The 17,766-nt window shown below is 49.8% G+C and overlaps 7 protein-coding genes across 7 annotated transcripts; 5 read left to right on the top strand and 2 right to left on the bottom strand.

The window, feature by feature from the left end:
• Nucleotides 1-659: 659 nt before the first annotated feature.
• On the top strand, nucleotides 660-952 carry N7520_007786 (uncharacterized protein; the record flags this gene model as incomplete). The annotated part of the gene is made up of 2 exons (XM_057141720.1): nucleotides 660-789; nucleotides 849-952. The coding sequence occupies 2 exons, from the start codon at nucleotides 660-662 to the stop codon at nucleotides 950-952; spliced, it is 234 nt and encodes a 77-aa protein (XP_056995726.1).
• Nucleotides 953-3,587: 2,635 nt separating this feature from the next.
• Nucleotides 3,588-4,724, top strand: N7520_007785 (BAG family molecular chaperone regulator; the record flags this gene model as incomplete). Its single annotated transcript, XM_057141719.1, has 1 exon — nucleotides 3,588-4,724. The coding sequence occupies one exon, from the start codon at nucleotides 3,588-3,590 to the stop codon at nucleotides 4,722-4,724; it is 1,137 nt and encodes a 378-aa protein (XP_056995725.1).
• A 1,231-nt stretch (nucleotides 4,725-5,955) lies between these two features.
• On the top strand, nucleotides 5,956-7,552 carry N7520_007784 (uncharacterized protein; the record flags this gene model as incomplete). Its single annotated transcript, XM_057141718.1, has 2 exons — nucleotides 5,956-6,054; nucleotides 6,137-7,552. 2 exons carry the CDS (start codon nucleotides 5,956-5,958, stop codon nucleotides 7,550-7,552), a joined length of 1,515 nt encoding a protein of 504 aa, XP_056995724.1.
• Nucleotides 7,553-8,458: 906 nt separating this feature from the next.
• On the top strand, nucleotides 8,459-8,977 carry N7520_007783 (glutaredoxin; the record flags this gene model as incomplete). The annotated part of the gene is made up of 2 exons (XM_057141717.1): nucleotides 8,459-8,612; nucleotides 8,814-8,977. The coding sequence occupies 2 exons, from the start codon at nucleotides 8,459-8,461 to the stop codon at nucleotides 8,975-8,977; spliced, it is 318 nt and encodes a 105-aa protein (XP_056995723.1).
• A 311-nt stretch (nucleotides 8,978-9,288) lies between these two features.
• On the top strand, nucleotides 9,289-10,366 carry N7520_007782 (uncharacterized protein; the record flags this gene model as incomplete). The annotated part of the gene is made up of 2 exons (XM_057141716.1): nucleotides 9,289-9,941; nucleotides 10,012-10,366. The coding sequence occupies 2 exons, from the start codon at nucleotides 9,289-9,291 to the stop codon at nucleotides 10,364-10,366; spliced, it is 1,008 nt and encodes a 335-aa protein (XP_056995722.1).
• A 273-nt stretch (nucleotides 10,367-10,639) lies between these two features.
• Nucleotides 10,640-14,330, bottom strand: N7520_007781 (nuclear import receptor PSE1; the record flags this gene model as incomplete). Its single annotated transcript, XM_057141715.1, has 6 exons — nucleotides 10,640-10,847; nucleotides 10,907-12,969; nucleotides 13,020-13,451; nucleotides 13,516-13,691; nucleotides 13,768-13,990; nucleotides 14,148-14,330. 6 exons carry the CDS (start codon nucleotides 14,328-14,330, stop codon nucleotides 10,640-10,642), a joined length of 3,285 nt encoding a protein of 1,094 aa, XP_056995721.1.
• Nucleotides 14,331-14,993: 663 nt separating this feature from the next.
• N7520_007780 (CBS and PB1 domain protein) lies at nucleotides 14,994-17,217 on the bottom strand (the record flags this gene model as incomplete). The annotated part of the gene is made up of 3 exons (XM_057141714.1): nucleotides 14,994-15,913; nucleotides 15,966-16,839; nucleotides 16,999-17,217. 3 exons carry the CDS (start codon nucleotides 17,215-17,217, stop codon nucleotides 14,994-14,996), a joined length of 2,013 nt encoding a protein of 670 aa, XP_056995720.1.
• Nucleotides 17,218-17,766: the final 549 nt, after the last annotated feature.

The following is a 17,766-nucleotide window of genomic DNA, read 5'->3' as shown; positions in this document are numbered from 1 at the left end:
TTCTTCATTTTTTTCTTTTTTTTCCACTCATATTACCGTGAATAAATAGCGACTGGGTTTCGATTTTGTCATATTATTATGAAATGTACTGCACTGTCTCTTACGTGAGCTAGCAGATACACGCCACTTGGGCTCAGAGCATAGATCATGGCCCCGGGGCCGTTGTAACCTTGGGAGTGTGTATCCGTACTAATATGGTAGTATAGCCCCCATCCCCCATCGTTAACTGAATCTGTCCTCCATTCGGAAAAAATGAAAGAGTCAACAAATTAAGAAATACCAACTACATCCATTTACTTATTTTGGTGAAGGCAAGATACCATCGATCCAACGGGGTATTTTAAATGTTTCATGCTGAAGATATATTCCTGTGGCAAGAAATCTCCAAGATTAGCACTAATCTACCAAGAAACAATATTTCCCAAAATCGGTCATGTCAGTCTATAGACATAGAGGCTCATCTAGACCTGTGTCTATCATGATACATACGTATCGATGAAGAGTCAACAAAGTTTAAATAGCGAGAGATTTCCTCGATAACTTGAATATTAACACAATCAACTCAAACACTCAAGCTTTCCAAAATTCGAATTTTCAATAACTCAGTCCAGCCCAATCCATCACCAGACTCACCGATCTACCTGCCTCTTTCCATCATAATGCATTTCATCGCAGTCTTCATCGCTACACTGGCCGCCGTGGCCTCTGCCTCTCACTCTGCCGCCTATGCCAAGGACTCTGCCTCCTCTGCCTCGGACTCTACGTCGGAGAAGCGCTCCTGCGTCGCCAGTAAATTGATTTTGATGAAAACAGTACTTTAGTAGTAATCTAGCTAACTTATTCTCTAGACTACTCCGTCTCCTGCCAGTCTGGCGGAGACCCCTGCTGTGACGGCTGGCAATGTGTTGGCGCCACTGAGTGGAACGACGGTGTTTGCATTCCCAACTACTAGGCCGAAGAATGGATTTGATGTTTGTGCGGGCATAAATAGAAGTTCATAGTATTTCATTTTGTTTTGATTTTTTTTCCCTTCTAATATATGGTAGAGACATTTATATTTCGTTGAATGTGTGTCTTCGTGAGCATGTATTCTGGCTGTATCTTCCAATATTTGTTGCATGTATATGCAAATAATCTACACTTATAAGGTTTCTTTAATTTGCTATTACCTCGTGCTAAATTTATAGGATGAAGTTCTGGGTACCAATAAATATATTCAACTAAAATCCAGCCCCCCCAAGATAATCTGGCTGCCCGACGTAAAGAGGCGCTTTTTTTTCTAGGTCATCGATCATTGAAACATATGCAACATCAAAAATCAAACTGCTATCTGCCCGAGTATCGAATGTGCTGTTGCTGTTTTTCCAATTTTCTGGGTTGAAAGGGCCATCATCATAAGGATATTCGAACGTGTGCAAACTTCCATCAGTGGTAAGTATAGAGCTGATATAGATACTGCCATATAAACGCTAGAAGCGCTGGACTTCTCGTGCAGAGCGATATGTTGTTGAATATCGAGAAATTCTGCCGCCGGTTTTCGAGCCAATCTGCCAGCTCGTCCATTGCCTGGGGGATCTCTGTTCCCCCATTCGCCTCGAGCCGGGGTTCAAATACAACTTCCGAAACAAAGCTTCCCAGAGCATGTCTTAGCTATATATATATCTCTCTCTCTCTTCCTCCTTTATCCCTCTAGATCCAACCCTCTCCTCCATTCCCATACGCTACCATGTATAAGGCGCCCTGTTCATAAGGGTGATAATATCAGACATGGTTCAACCATTGAGCGCATAACTGGCCAGCCGACTTCGGCGCGTCTAGAGATGTAAGAGCCGATCGCATCCCAGCACCAACCTGGTCAGCTAATGGGCAATTCCACTGGCTGGTTTACAAAGCATACTACCTTCTCTGCGGACGCCAAGCAGCACTACACTTCGACTGGAAGGTGGGCCTTGAGAATAACGCAGCTGTCCTGGGAACCTTCATACCTGGATGGTAGAAGGGTCGACTGGGCATTTGGCCCGTTTGTCTATGCGAATGATTTTGATAACTCCGGCATGTGCCGACGGGCTTACCAATTGGATGACTCAGTATTGAATGTGATCATTGGGTCGGAAGACACACTGGCTCGCGATGCATATACCACCGACATATTTTGTTTTGCTATTTAACCAAGGTGAATCGTTCAAATCGGTTCCATGTGGCAGCTAGATGGCTTTCACTTACAGCCAATTAGAAGACACCATATATTGGTGCTCATCGAGAGCAGTCACAGGCGAAATGCATAATCTTAAAATAAAAACTCCAATCATCTCCACATGCTCTTGAACAATTTTCGACGTCCAATAATTCCATGCTCTATTTTTTATTATCGGTGTTGGCTATTCATTTGGAATTCTTGTTAGGAAGCGGCCATTCATCAAGAAGCCTTCGTGGTCTAGTTGGTTATGACGTTGGTCTCATATCACTTTCACATATGACTTTCCTGTTAACAGGATAGCAATCCGAAGGTCTCCAGTTCGATCCTGGACGAGGGCATTCTATTTTTTCCTTTTTTTTTTTCCCCTCGTTACGTTACCCGCGGGTTAACTCGATAAGAGCAATATATTCTGCTCTTTCATCCTGTTAAGGTCTTCATTTCCCCCTGTTTTAGATCTCCCCGAGTCAATTATTCATATTCTTTTTCGAGGTGTCATAAATGATTCTTTTCAAATGGTGGTGGCGGGACTGATATACTCCTTGCGTACTCGGCAAAAAAGGTGAGATCTGGAGGCTGCGAATGTGCATAGAGAGATATCGGTGAGTTTGAGACACTTTATTGTATTCAAAGGCTTCAAATATTGTTATCGTTTGTAATTTATACCTCCACTTGGGTCTAGACTGAACTACGTACTGTTGACTGTGATCAGCCCGATGTCGCATGACCTGCCTATGCAGGTGCTTCAAGAGGGATGTGGGAGTCTTAAATTTTCCAAGGTTATCTCTGTCCACGGGTTGTCATTCATTATTTAGATACAGTATGCATCTTCGGATTTACTCTATTTCGAATTCAAGTTGCAATCATGCCCACAGCATTTGGCGTTGGCCCACTTGGTTGGCACTGCTGTATATTTTCGATGTGAAGATAGCCATTGATGGGTTCAAAGTACATTTGCTACGTAGATGCTGAAGTTGATTAACTAGTTACCGACTATCTCGTAGCTGGGATTATGTAGGCATACCTTCCTACATATTATTAGATAATTATCATACTTAGTTCGAACATTTGAATGATCATGGGTATGTTGGCAGGGAATACAGATCTAACCATTAGGAGGCATTAGGCGCCAGCACCTTTGTGTTGTAATTAGGCAGCATTGGAAGTGCAAGGCACCAACACCTCGCAAGATTTCGAAAAAAATTTCACTTTCAAATTCGAAGATCAGAGTATGCCTTGTCAGATATCCGCGATCCTATAGATTGGAGATTTTACGGTTCATCAACGATATGGCAAAAAAAACTGGCTCTCCGCCTTATCAGCCTCGTTCGGCGCTCGACTCCGGGGAAAGACTTCGCCACCACCTGGTTCAGTTCGTCCCTCAAAGAGATCCATGACTCTCCTGCCTTCGCCCCTCGCTCAGTCGACATTGAGCGAGAAGGCTGCCCTCTACTTAGACCACGTCACCGACAACCTCCCCGTGTTCTTGCACTCCCTCCGTCCCCGATTGGACCCGTGGCTGACATACTCGACCACGCCCTTCCGTTCAGTCGCGCAGGCGCTGCCATTTGACGAACAAACCTCTGCCATCTGTCTAGCTCTGCTCGTTTGTCTCCTGACCATTGTCGCGATGAGTTGGACAAACCCCCTGTCCAGCCTTTGGCGTCGGGCTGCCCCGCAGGTCAACGACGATGATTACAGCTACATCACCCCAGACTATATCGTCGACCCCCCGAGCAATACTGCACGTCACGCCAATCAGACCAGATACGACCCGAATGTGGATAGCAGCGAGCCGGACATTATCTGCCTTCGACACCGTAGCACTATCTACCCTCTCCACTTCCGTGCATACGCCATCGACGACGGTGTGCTGACCGTGGGCGCACTTCGGGAGGAGGCTGGACGACAGACCGGTGCCAAACACCCTAACCAGGTCCGGCTGCTGTACAAGGGAAATCTTCTCAAGGATGATGGTCGGTCATGCAAGGCCGAAGGACTCAAGCAGCACTCTGAGGTGCTGTGCGTGGTCTCTGAGGTCGGCGCCAACACCCCGAACGAAGTCTCGGACTCGTCCTCGCGTGTAGATGGGGAAGACGAAGATTCCGGCTCACCTGTCGAGAAAAGCAAAAAGAAAAAGTCCAAGAAGAAGTCCAAGAAGAAGGCTCCTGTTTCGACTCCCACCTCCACTCCCACTCCCACTCCCACCCCCAACCCTGCTCTGCCACCCAATCTCAAACTCCTCCCCACCGCTCTAGAGCAGCTGGCCGCGTTGACTGGGTACCTCCGACAGGTGCTCATCCCAATGTGTGAAGAGTTCTTTGCCGACCAACCAACCGATGCCAAGAAATGGGACTTCGAGTACAGGAGATTAAGTGAGACCATCCTACAACAGATCATCCTTAAGACAGATGGGATCGATCCCGAGGGCAACGATGACGTGCGAAATTCCCGCAGAGCCCTGGTCAAGGAAGCGCAATCGTACCTCACCCGGCTCGATGACATGCATAAGGAGAAGCAGAAGAACTGATCCTGATCTCCGAAATTTATCAGGATCTAATCCTATAGGGGAAGAATATCTCCCGATCACTTTCACAATGTTTCATCTTCAAATTCCCATTTCCCATCCATTTTCCTACACATAGACCATCGATATACCCTGGAGGGGAAATTCACATGACCTGTCAATCCGTCGAAGGAGGTTTTGCATATGCCGGCGTTTCAGAGGAGTCAACCGCTCAGGCCTCGAACCGAAGTGTCAAGTATTCTGAAAGTGGGGTTTAATAAGCCAAAAACTGAACTTTTACCAACCAGTTCTTAGTTCGTTCATTAGTTAGGACTGACTATTGAACATGTCTTAAACGGTTCAGGGGCAAACTTCTCTACGCACGGTCCAAGTTCAAGGACAAAGAGACTTGGGAGAATTGTGTCAATCAATGATGTATGATCTTTTTAAGATCAATAATTGAATTGACCTTCCCCTTGAAACATTTCCAAATAAATTCAACGTTGAAAGTATAGAGGATTAGACAGATCTAACATCTATATATACTCGGTGGACCAAAAGTTCTAGGCCAAATGTGACTATAGGCTAATCCCAGTTGGGGGGGGGGGGGGAGATCGAATCTTGTTAGTTCAACCGTTTCTCTCCCTCTTTGATCTTCTTTTACTCAAGTCCATGAGCTAAAACTTCAATCCTAGTTTTCTCTCTCATTCCTCCCCCCGCGTTCTTTGATAATCCACTTTTTTTTTCTTCTTTCCCTAAACCTTCACAGTCCAGATTGGACACAGACGCACGATCTTCTACCCCCAACCCCCCCCTCCCCTCTTCCCCTCGTGCTCTTCGTCTGGCATATTTCCTGTCCAGCGCTCCTTTTCTCCAAGAAATCCAAGAAATCCCAGATCTCCATAACTTCGGCTCTCAGGGAGTATCGGACTCTCTTCCACGGTACCAACACGCGCCGTTCCAGAACTTGTTCCGTGGCTCCGGGAGAAACACCAAAGCGACTTGGAAACTCCACCCCCTGCAGTCACCGTATTTACAATTTACTGCTTTCGGTTCCCCACTTGCGGGACTCTCACCCCCTTAAAGAACGTTTTCTCTTCGGTTCATGACAGGCGGCTACCGACTGGGATGGCTTGATTGAACACCCAAACTTGTTAAAGCGGACCTGGACTCTTCCTCGTTTGCTTTCTACAATAAGAAACGGGTTCCAGCTGGCCTGGCCTTATTAATCCCAATTTCATCTCAACGTCTTGGAATGGCGGGCGTGGCTACCGCGTTTTCAACTGATGCGTTGACATCTGGAGGCCCGGAGAGTTCTTCACAATGGGAATTTTCCGTCCCGATCGGTAGCGATGTGAGTTTTTCGTTGCCCAAAGTGTGGTGAGAGGAGGGGAATTTCCTTTGTCTGACCGATCGCCATTTATTTTTACGCACAGGGCGCCCAGCATTCCGCACGACAACGCAACTCCCACGATTCGAACTCCGCGCGTGCGAGATCCATTCGACAGCGCAACTCGAACGGCTCCCGGAGCTCCTCGGTTTCTCGAACCGTTCACGCACACGATGCGCCCTTTTTGTCCGGCCGAGGTCGACGAGAACAAAGCCAGAATCGATACGAAATCAACAGCCCGCGTGATGCAGGACATGAAGCGTCTGTTCGAGCCTCGGTAGACGGTCAGGACGAATCGTTCGAGTTCAACAGTGAGAGTTGGATCCATCGTGATAAGCTGGCTAAAATCGAGAGCGAGGAGCTGCACCAAGCGGCCATAATATTTCAACGACGGATCAGAGCGGAGAGCAAGTCGAGCGCGGGGCGTGAAAGGAGCCATGATTCTCATCATAGTGGCGCAGCTTCATTAGCCTCACCGAATACAGAGCACCAGGAACCGTGGCCCCAACTGCAGGAATCCCGGATCGACCGAGCCAACGGCGAGAATAAGGAGCGGCAGCATTGGGATCTCCGCCGACCTGAAGAGATTGCTGCGGATGAAGCAGCCGCCGGTTTTTACAACCAACCGGCTCTGCGCAAGAGCTCTTCTCGGATCCCCATCGCCGCAGCAAGCCCTGTGCCCATCATGGGCCGTGATTCTCGCGGGCCTCGCAGCCGTGCAGCGACTGATGAGGATGACGAAGGTCGCGGACGCAGAGCCAGTGAACCCTTGACGACTGAGATGGGACCCTCGACTCCCTCTCCAGGAAGCCGACCAGGCAGCCGTGGCTTCAACGGCTTCAATACCACTCAAAATACCCCCGCTAAAAAGAATTCAACCAAGATGACCGGATCCAGCAACCGGAAAACCTCGGCGCCCCCAGCCAACAGAAAGACATCCACGGCGAGATCGCGGGCAGTGTCGAGCAACACTACGCAGCGACCTACCACGCGATCTGGCGAAATCCGGCCTACCACCTCGGCCAACCGACCGGAGGGCGATCCGCCGTGGTTGGCAACCATGTACAAGCCGGATCCTCGACTCCCTCCCGACCAGCAGATGCTCCCTACTCTTGCCAAGAAGATGCAGCAGGAACAATGGGAGAAGGAGGGACGGACCCCGAATACGTACGACCGCGACTTTGCACCCCTGGCTGTATACCCGGACGATATGCCCTCTGTACCACGAAAGGCCGAGGAGCCTGTGGAAGAACCACTGCAGATTCAGATCGAAGAGCCACCCAAGGCCAGGACTCCGGAGCCGCCGCGGCCCAACACAAGCACCGGCTACAGTACGATGCCCAAGGTGCAGGATACGCCCCCACTGGGTCTGACACCAAACCCCAACTGGACTCCTCCGGTGGTCACCGCCCAAGAGAAACCGAAAAAGGAAAAGAGTTGTGGATGCTGTGTTGTGATGTGATGGACACTTTATTCATTTCTATCTCATCTCATTCCCTCTTAACTACGTTCCGGCTTTACCTCCCTATTCGAGATACCTTTGATTACTTACACGTACACATACGCCTCTCCCTCTTGATTTTTCCTTATTTTCCAGAACTGCTTTAATTCGGACTTCTACCGGAGCGCGATATCCATACATCCATTCCTTCTCGATTCTTTTCCTGTGATCATTGTTCCTGCTTATCGGCATCAAGCGTGCCGGACTGACCCAAAAATGTGCGTTTCATCGGGTCCCCTGGAGCCCTAGTATATTCATCTGGTTATTTTGCGATCTCCTCGACTTTGCTTCTGATTTCATTTCTGTTTGGCCCTTCTTTTGCTCCTATTGCCACTTTTGCCATATTCCCAAGTCGTCGCAAGCGTTCTGATTTATTATTATTCTTGTCGGACATTTCGTGCATGCTATTTTACTCTTATAGCCAAGTCTGAAGACATCAACGAATGAGTACTTCGTATTACAAAGATAATGTGTACAGTTAAACATGAACATAATCATCGACTGTAACCTGAACTATGTGATTAAGACCTCGATCGTTCTAGCTGATAAAGCCCACACAGCCAAGTCGAAAGACTCAGTATTAAAAACATTTTATGTACATTTAGTTAAACATAATCATAAGCATAAGTTGTAATCTGGATCATGTGATGAACATCTCGACCGTTCTGGCTGACAAAGCCCATCACCTGACATCATAGCCATGACCGAATCACATCGTCTTTTCCGTCGACTTAACCTTCTGTACATACTTCCCCACCTATATAAAACTACAAGAAGCCGCACATCCCCGCCGGTTTCTTTCCCCTCTCGCCCACCATTTCGTTCATCTTCCAGCGTCTTTTCGGCACCGCCGCTCCATCACCCGCCATGTCTGCCGCTGCTAAGACTACCGCTCAGAACCTCATCAACGAGAATGCCGTTGTTGTCTTCTCCAAATCTTACTGCCCCTACTGCAAGGCCAGCAAGGACCTCCTGAACTCGCTCGATGCGAAGTTCACCACCCTCGAGTTGGATCTGGAGAGTAAGTGATTTCTTTCCATCATTTGTGTTTATATCATCTCGTCTTGAGTCGAGGAGGAATCGGAGAATACTTCCTGTATCCGAAGATATCTCCATCTCATCGATCGCCATTTGCCCCGCTCTGTCGTCATCCTATATTACTATCCCACCAACCAAAAGGAAGATGCTTTGTAAAAACCAATTACTAATATTCTTCAATTAGAGGACGGCGACGCCATTCAGAACGCTCTCCAGGAGATCTCCGGCCAGCGCACTGTCCCCAACATCTACATCAACAAGAAGCACATTGGTGGTAACTCCGACCTGCAGAGCTTGCAGCAGAAGAAGGAACTGACGGCTTTGCTTGCTGCTGCCGGTGCTGTTTAAGATTAATATGGAATTGAATCAATCCAGATTGCAGGGACGGAAGATGGAATTAGGTCAATAATTGCATAGCCTTGCGTCTATACTCCGTACATACTCAGTATCATAGACGATCATACCTGTATAGAGTGCACCAAGTACCATCCGACGGATACCTCTGTTCCGGAATGTGTAATACATTAATATCCGCCGGGTAAACTCATGCTTTCCCTCATTGATAAGCAACCCCGCGACCCCACATCACATATCATATATTAAGCTCACTCTAACTTCAACTTCTCTTTCAATTCATTTTGAAGAATTTGAACATCAAAATGTCCAAGAACCTCCTCCTCTTCGGCGCAACAGGTGCTATAGGCTCCTTCATCCTAGAAGCCATCCTCTCCGCACGCCCCCAATTCGACCGCGTCGCAATCTTCACTTCCCCCCGCACAGCCGAAACAAAGGCCTCCCACCTGGAGAAGCTGAAAGCGCAAAACGTCGAGATTATAGTTGGTGATATCGAAGATGAAGATGCCATTAAAGCTGCATACACTGGTACCACCCAATCCAATTCAATCCAATCCAATCCCACCATTACCCATACTTACACTAATTCCCCAGGAATCGACACCATCATCTCATCCCTCGGCCGCACAGCTCTAGCCCTCCAAATCCCCCTGATCCGCCTCGCAGCAGCAACACCCTCAATCAAGCTCTTCCTCCCTTCGGAATACGGCACTGACATAGCCTACGGCCCGGCCTCTGTGAACGAGAAACCGCATCAACAAAAACTGAAAGTGCGAGCTGTTCTGGAAGGAATCCCTCGCGACCAGCTAAGCTATGCGTATGTCGTTACTGGACCATTCGCGGAGATGTATCTCCACTTTTCATCGGATGTAGAGGGTGGTGGATGGGATGTTAAAGGTAGAAAGGCTGTTTTGTTAGGGACTGGTGAGGAGAGGATTTCTTTGACTACTATGAAGGAGTGAGTTTCCCTTCCGTGTTCAACCCCATATCTAGCGCTTGGGGGAAACGTTGAAGTGTGCTGATGATAGTAGTGTTGGAACTCTTGTTTTATCTACATTGCTGCATGCGTCTCCGGATAATGTCAATCGGGCGTTTTGTGTGAATTCTTTTACTACGACGCCTGCTTCGATTCAGAAGGAGTTTGAGCGTCAGGTGGGTGGGACGTGGGATGTTTCGTTTACATCACTTGATCGGTTACGGGAGTTGGAGCGGAAGGCGTGGGAGGAGGGGAAGGGTACGGCGACTGTTTTGACGTTAAGGAGGATTTGGACTGAGGGAGGTACGCTCTATGAGGAGAGGGCTAATGGAGTAATTGGGGAGCCGAGGGTCATGGGGTTGGAGGAGGTTGTTGCTAATGAGATTAAGAGGGTTGCGTCTCTCTAAATTTCAATGTTGATAAGGGGGTTTGTATAGCTTCTACCTACATACATATGAAGGTAGATATATATTTCCACATAGGTATTCAGGGATGTTCATTGCTGAGCTCTATGATGTACTTCATTTCTTAATAAAGCACTTCGATACGGATCAGAAAAAAGAAATGGATTAACAAGGACATTTCGGTTCACTAGCATCAGGTTTCACATGGACAAGGGGAATGATAACATAAGACAACCGGGAGAACGGGCAACATGCCGGATATAGAAAAAATCGGATCTACTGGAAGAACTTGCGGATGCGCTCTTGGTTATCCGGACTGACACCCGCCAGGATCGACTCGGCGTTGAGACCAGTGGCTGTCACCAGTGTCTTGGCAGAGGCGGCCACACGAGCGGCAGTTTGGCCCTGCAGAGTACCGGCCTCAAGAGCCTCTACAATGAAACCAAAGACGCGGTCGGCCTTGGCGAAGACGGCCGGGTTTTGTCTGGAAAAAAAGTCAAGTTAGTTAGGTCTTGGCAAAATCGGACAAGAACGAAGACTTACTGGTCAATCAGCTGAGCAATGAAAGAGTAGGCATATGGGGCCGCCTCCTCGTCAAAGGTGATGGGAAGGGTTTCGATCCAGTTGGTCACAACCTCCTGGGGAGCCTGCACCTTGGAGGCGTTGTAATGCAGGATCTTTGCAATACTGGCAGAAGCGTTCTCAGTAGCGAAGACATGCTCTTCAGTGCGGTTTTGCGGGTGCTGCGTCACCTGGAATAGGCTAGGGATGCAAGCAGCAACAAAGTCGCTCCAGGCGACACCACCCTTCTGAGCGGCGACACCAACACCATAGGCAGCGGCCTGTCGGTTGGCAGCATTCGGATCCTGCAGACCGGCAGCCAGGGGCTGCATGATGTGGTCCTTGAAGCTCCACGACTCCGCAGAGCAGAACTCCAACACGTCATCCATAATGCAAAGAGCCCACTGGCGCTGTGTGGGGTCCTGGCTAGTGATGAAGTTGTCATAAAACTGGATCAGCTGCTGCCAGGCAGGCAGGAAGGTTGTGCCCTGGTTCTTGAAGATGGTGTGGAAGGCCTTGTTCATATCACTGAGCAAGTTCTGGTCATCCTCGATAGCGTACTCGTACTCGAGGTTCTCCTCGTCACCCTCCTCGAGCTCGGCCTGGTCCTCCAACCGTTGCTTCACACGCATCTGGTAGTCCTCCAGAGTAGACTTGGCGGAATCGATGAATGCTTGCATGTGCTGTGCGGTCAAGCTGTTGCGGCCAATGACCTCGACGGATTCATAGAAGCACTGGTACATCTCGGCCAGGGTATCAACGGTGGGCTCGGCACTCAGAACCTCGATGATCTTCTCAGCAACCTTGTTCCACATCTCAGCAAAGGCAGGAGATTGCCCGTGAGCCTTCTTGTATGAGTTCAGCAGCTGCGGAACCAACTTGGCAGCCGATACGCGGACGGGGTCGTGGAAGAAGAATGCAAGACCAGGGACGGCAATCTTCTCCATGGTCTCCAGAACGTAAGGCTCGAACGCCTCCTCCAGGATTTGAGCGTAGATAGTGATCAACTCAATAGCGGTGTTCTTGTCCTCGAGAGCACTGGTCTTGATACCGATGATCTTGCCCTTGAGGGGAACCAACTCCCAACCCTCATCCTGCTCAACCTGCTCGATCTGGTCCTCATCATCGAGTAGCTGAATATCCGCCTTGGCAGCCGCCACGGTCAGCAGAGGCGGCATGACACCGGGAAGGTAGGGCACGAAATCGCGGTTAAGGACACGGCACATGCGGCCCCAGCAGTGGAGCAGGTACTGTGACTGCGGATCGTCTGCATCAGTGATGTTCTGCTGGATGTTACCGAGGATCTGAACGAGGTTCAAGGCATCCTGGCCCATCTTCTCTTTTCCAACAGCCAAAGCGATCAGAGTAGCACACTCCATGGCCTTGGCGCGAAGCAGACGGTACTCCTTGCCCTGCTCCTGCTTAAGGACATCAAGCAGCAATGGCATCAAGTTATCGTAGTACTGGCCGAAAGCAGTCTCGGCAGAATCGGCAATAGTGGCGATAGTAGATAGAGCCTGCTCCTGGAGGTAGCGCTTGGGGCTGCGCAGAAGGTCGAGAAGGCGGCTAAGAAGATCTCCAAGGTATGGCTCGAGGATGCTACGCTCGGCCTCCTCGCAGAAGTTGACCAGAGCGGCGGCTGCATGAGACTGAACACGCGGCTCGGGACAGCTGAGGACAGGGATGATGTTGTTAAGTACAATAGCGTGGTACTTCTCCTGCATGGTTCCGGCAAAGTCGGTACTCATCTGACCGAGAGCATTGCAGCCAGCATAGCGAACACGGGGGTGAGGGTCCTGGAGGGCGGGTACGACAAGAGCAAGAACCTGATCAAGCTCACCGACCATAAGGTCACGGCAGCCCTCGGAGATGGCAGAGACGGCCATAAGAGCAGCGTGGCGATCACGCCAGGCAGTAGAAGACATCATGCGCGGAATCCAAGAGAAAGCGGGTTGCAGAATGGCCTGACCACCAAGCTTGTTGGCAAGACGGTCCATACATTGCTCACCAGCAATGTGGTTAAGATCATTTTCTTCGGGTTCGAGCTGAAAAATAATTAGCAAGACATTTTAGATGTATACTTTGACAAACATACATCCTCAGAAGCGTTCCACTCCTCAGCATCATCGTCATCAGCACCAACATCGGTCATGAGGCTCAGACATTGGGTAACCATCTCCTGTGCAAAGTTGGGTTCCTTTGTACACATCTTCGGTGCGTAGTCGGCGAAAGTTGCCATCAACTCCAGAGCGTTCTGGCGCACCTGATCACTGAGTTCCTTATCAGCAATAACGCTGATGCTGAACTTAACAAGGTCAGTGAAAGAAGCCTTGAACATCTTCGGGCAAATTTCAGCCAGTTCAATCAAGGCAAGGAAGGAGGAAGACAGCTCCTCGCTCTCGTTGGACTCCTTGAGGGGAGGCAAAATGTTGAGAACATCTCCCATGAGGGAGAAGAACTTGGGCTGCGATTTCTTAGGGATAGAGCGGAACATCGAAGCGAATGCTTCCATAGCAGCAATTCGCACCTAGAGAACACATTCGTAAGCGGATATAATTCCCCCTAGTTGATTTCAACATCTCAAAACATACAGCAATGTTGTCGTCTTTAAATCCCTTGGAGAAAACACCGATGACGGCATCCTGGTGCTGCTTCTCGATGATACCGGGGGTAGTTGTGAAGATTCGGAAAGCAGTCTCGCGAAGGCCAGACTCGGGGGACTGGCTGGCCTGGAAAAGAATAGCCAATAGCTCGGGCCATTGTTCACCTAAAATATCACATAAAGAAACCACCGGTCAGAATTACTGCACATGCTGACCCCGAGGAAGCGCAAGTTTGCATACCATTGTCGGTGTACTGCCGAGCCGCCTCTGCCACCGCATCACCGATCTTCTTGCGCACATCAGTAACGGTCTCGGTGGTGAGACATGTGACCAGCTTTTCCCGGATAGCTACACGCTGTTCGTTTGGCAAGCTGAGGAAGATCTCCTTGGCGTCACCAGTAATGGGGTCCTTGCGAGTTTTTGTTGCGATTCTTCGAAAGAGCACGGAGGAGAAAGCACGAGTCTATTTGAAGTGGTCTCAATATTAGCCTTCCGGTGCTACTAGGTGTTGAATTTTATAGCATCTGCCGATATCCGAAGGATTTGAACCAAAGATCTTCTCTGTTCCCTCAGGATGTTCACAGTCTTCCAAGGGAGGGGTCAAGAGAGTGATCACTAACTAGTGTGTCTTCGGCGCCCCCAATCTGCTCCGCAAGTCCCATCAAAAGGACGTCTGGTCTATTCTGAACCCAGTCATTGTTCAGCTGATCTTCAGCCTGCGATCGAACGGCGTTGTCGGGAGTGCTGAGGGAGCGCAGCAGCTGGGACAGCGCGGTGTGGACCTCGGGCGGCAGTAAGGACATGGTGGGCTTGTCTGTTCCCAAGATCCAACAGACAGAAGCAACCCAGGTCGTTAGAACCCTTTAAGTGAGAAGTGAAGTGGGGGGATTGAAAGAGGGGTGGTTTAGAAAGGGAGGAGATTTGTTGTTGGTGGGGCGGGGAGGAAGGGAAAAAAAGATTGATGATTACGGGAATTGATATGCGATAGCGGCCAACTGGGGATCAGCACTTGATGCTGGAGAATACAAGAAACAAGCCGAAAATGTAAGATGAATCTTTCTCACCTGGGGTAGTTGTAGGTTATATGAGACTTGAGTCTGTTTTTGTTCTTTATGCTGACTCCAATACCTAGTTCAGGGGGGTTCCTAGTCAGTTTACTTCTAGTCCTTAATTCCCGTCTTTGTATGATATACCAGACACAAAGAAGTATTTGCATTGAAGGTTAAGCTAAGGCCGTAGCTGATCACTAATAGAACAGCGATATCTGGACACGCGATACACAAGTATCGATAATTAGAAAGGGGTATGCACTCTCTCAAAAGTTCACAAGGGCCAAGATGAGCAGGCGAGGGATTTAGTTGGTCAAGAATGTGGGAGGATGTTAGGAACAAGGCTGTGGGAGCGAGAGGAAGGGAATATCTAAAAGAAGAAAAAGGGAAATAAAAAACAAGAATGGAAGCTTGCAATTAGCGACCGCTGGGTCGGCTGAGAATAAACACACCCGCAATAACTGCGGCCAAAGTCACAATAGCTCCAGGAAGGAGCAGGTCGTTGGGGACACCGGCAATGAGCTGGTCTTCAGGGCCATGCCCATGTCCATGCGAGGGGAACTGCTGCTGCCGAGGCTTCACAACGGGTTCCTCAATGGCAGTGGAGTCTGTAACGCTACCCTGATCTTCAACAACAACTGGGGTGGCGGGCTTAAGTGGTTGGGGCTCAACAGTGGCAGGGATAGGTGGCTGAGACGGGTCATGAACAAAGAGGTCGACCTTATCACGGCCAGTTCCACGAGAAAGGTTGATAGCATCGAGCATGTCCTGGTCGGTAGTGATCGAGACAGTGTCGCCCTCGTTGTCCATGTAGCTGAGGGCATAGCCAGTGTTGCTGAGGCGGCCTTCTTCAACCACCGCCTCACCACCAACGGCCTCGAGCTCGCCACCCAGTTTGGCTGTAACCTGCTTGACAAGGTCCTCGACACCCGCGGAGGTCAACACGTTCACACGGTGCACACGACCACTGGGAGCCTTGAACTTGAAGGGGAAGGGAATATCCTCGACTTGGTGGTGTTGCGATGCAACTTCCGAGTGCTCTTCGGCGCCGTTGTGTGATGCGGAATCGTTAGGAAGGAGGCTATTGTCGTAGCCTGACCGGGCCAGGTCGGGGCTCATGACAGAGCGGTGGGGCTGTTGACTCTGGCTGCCAGAGACCATCGAGTCCGACTCGTGGTCCATTGAAAGCCAGAACTTGTTCCAAGCAGGGCCTTCGTCGTCCTGAGTCTGCATGGTGTTGATCTGTTCAAGGGTGGCATAGGTGAGCTTCAGCACATCCACCATGCCGACAATCTCACCACCCTCGTTCATCACGGGTAGGTTGAGGTAGTGGCCGTCTGTATCGAATTAGCAGACTGCAATGAATGCCTTAAGCTTAGGTTAACTCACCATGCATCTTACGGAGCGCGGCCTGGATGCTCATATCAGAGGGAGCAAAGTCGGGGTGAGGGGTCATGACGCGAACAACGCTGCAGGTGGCTGGGTCAAGGCCAGGGGCAATAACACGCAGAACAACATCCTTGCTGGTGAAGATACCGGTGATCGAGCCCTGGTCCTGCACAAGCAAGGCAGTAGTGTGGTGCTCCTTCATAAGAGCCGCAGCATCCTTCACAGTAGTTCGGACCGAGACAGTCACTGGCGGCATGCCATCCAGCACCGACTCAAGGGTCGGGCCGGACATTTTCGACCGCAGAGCCTCAACATACTGGATGACTTGCTGGGGCTGGCTAGAGCCAAGCTCCGTTTGAACACCCTCCAAAGCATCGTAGAGCTTCCGCGACGAGCTGTAGGCGCGTTCCAATTTCTCCATCGCATCGTAGAAACACTTTGTGATATCCAAGACACCGGAAATATCCTGGTTCTCGTCCATGACTGGCAGATGTCTGAATCCCTTCCGAACCATCAGGTCGAGCGCATCGGTTGCGCTGGTGTCCGTTCGCGCACATAGGGGATTCTTGGTCATGATCTCAGAGACCAAGACCTCGCGGGCCTTCAGACCCATTCCAATTACACGGAAAGCCAGATCCTTAGCCGTGAAGATACCGGCGATGCGCTCATCATCGTCGGTGACCAACACACAGTCCTCGCGCTTGGCGGCCATCAACTGGGCAGCCTCCGAAATGTTGAGCGAGGGCTTGATCTGGAGGGCCTGGCTAGGCTTCAGGGCCAGGACGGTCCCCGGTGGGGCTTTGCGAGAACGAGCGGCCTTGGTCGGATTTTGCCTCTTCTTGTTGAGGTTGGCCTCCATCTTGAGGCGGATCGCCTAAAAACAAAAAAGCGGTCAGTAAGTCAAAGAAGTCGAGTCGAATTAAGTCAAGCGTATAGCATAGACGAGTTTTGAGTCTTCCGGTGTAGAAAAGACACCGAAGAAATATCAGCCAGGCGGAGCCTTGGGAACAATATAGCTTGGTTGATAACGCACCTCATCACGTTTCGACTGGGTTTGTCGCTGTCTGCTGCTGGCGGCGCTCATTGTGCCTGTACCACTGCCAACGTCGCTGGATGGGGTGTGGGAAGAGGTAGGTTCAGGACGGTCGGATCGGGGACGGGGGATGTGGGAGTTGGAACCGTCAAAGTCGGGCAGCCTTCCCCTGCCGATGGTCTTATTGGGCGTTCCTCGAAAGGTACCGGTATGCGACATCCTGACGGAATAATTTCCAGAAAGGAGGTATAAAGAGGAAGGGGGGAGGGGGAGGGGAGGAGAGACAAGAATGAGGAGATTATACAAAAGACAGCAAGCAAGGGTGATTTTTTTGTTCAAAGTTCCTAAAAGAAGTACTCGATTGACGATCCAAACAGGGGTGTTTCCCTCTCCTCGATGTCCCGCAGGTAAACATGGGATTAGGTAATACAATGATTTGACGGGGGTCGTGATCCGTGCACCACGGATTTTACCTACCACACCACGTTACATAAGCTACCCTCTTACATAATTAAGAGATATCGGGAATCCTCGGACTAAAGTCATGTGATAGTCAACGTCCGATATCAAATTATAAGTACAGGAGTAAATCAAATTCTCCGCAAAGGGCAACTTCTGATAGTATGCCCTATTTCTCCACACCCTGAGCACTTACTAGGGGCCTTAGGCCTCTTTATCTCCGATATTTCCGTGATTTCCTCTGATCTTTTTCTCTTTTTTTCCTCCTTTTTTGGCTGTAGATAGACCCGAGGTGGTAGAATTGAGAGA

Source organism: Penicillium odoratum, assembly GCF_028828045.1.
Source record: "Penicillium odoratum strain IBT 22623 chromosome Unknown utg000005l_segment0_segment0, whole genome shotgun sequence".
NCBI classification, from domain to species: Eukaryota; Fungi; Ascomycota; class Eurotiomycetes; order Eurotiales; family Aspergillaceae; genus Penicillium; species Penicillium odoratum.
Note: the sequence above shows the minus strand (reverse complement) of the source record. Positions and strands in the feature narration are given on the sequence as shown.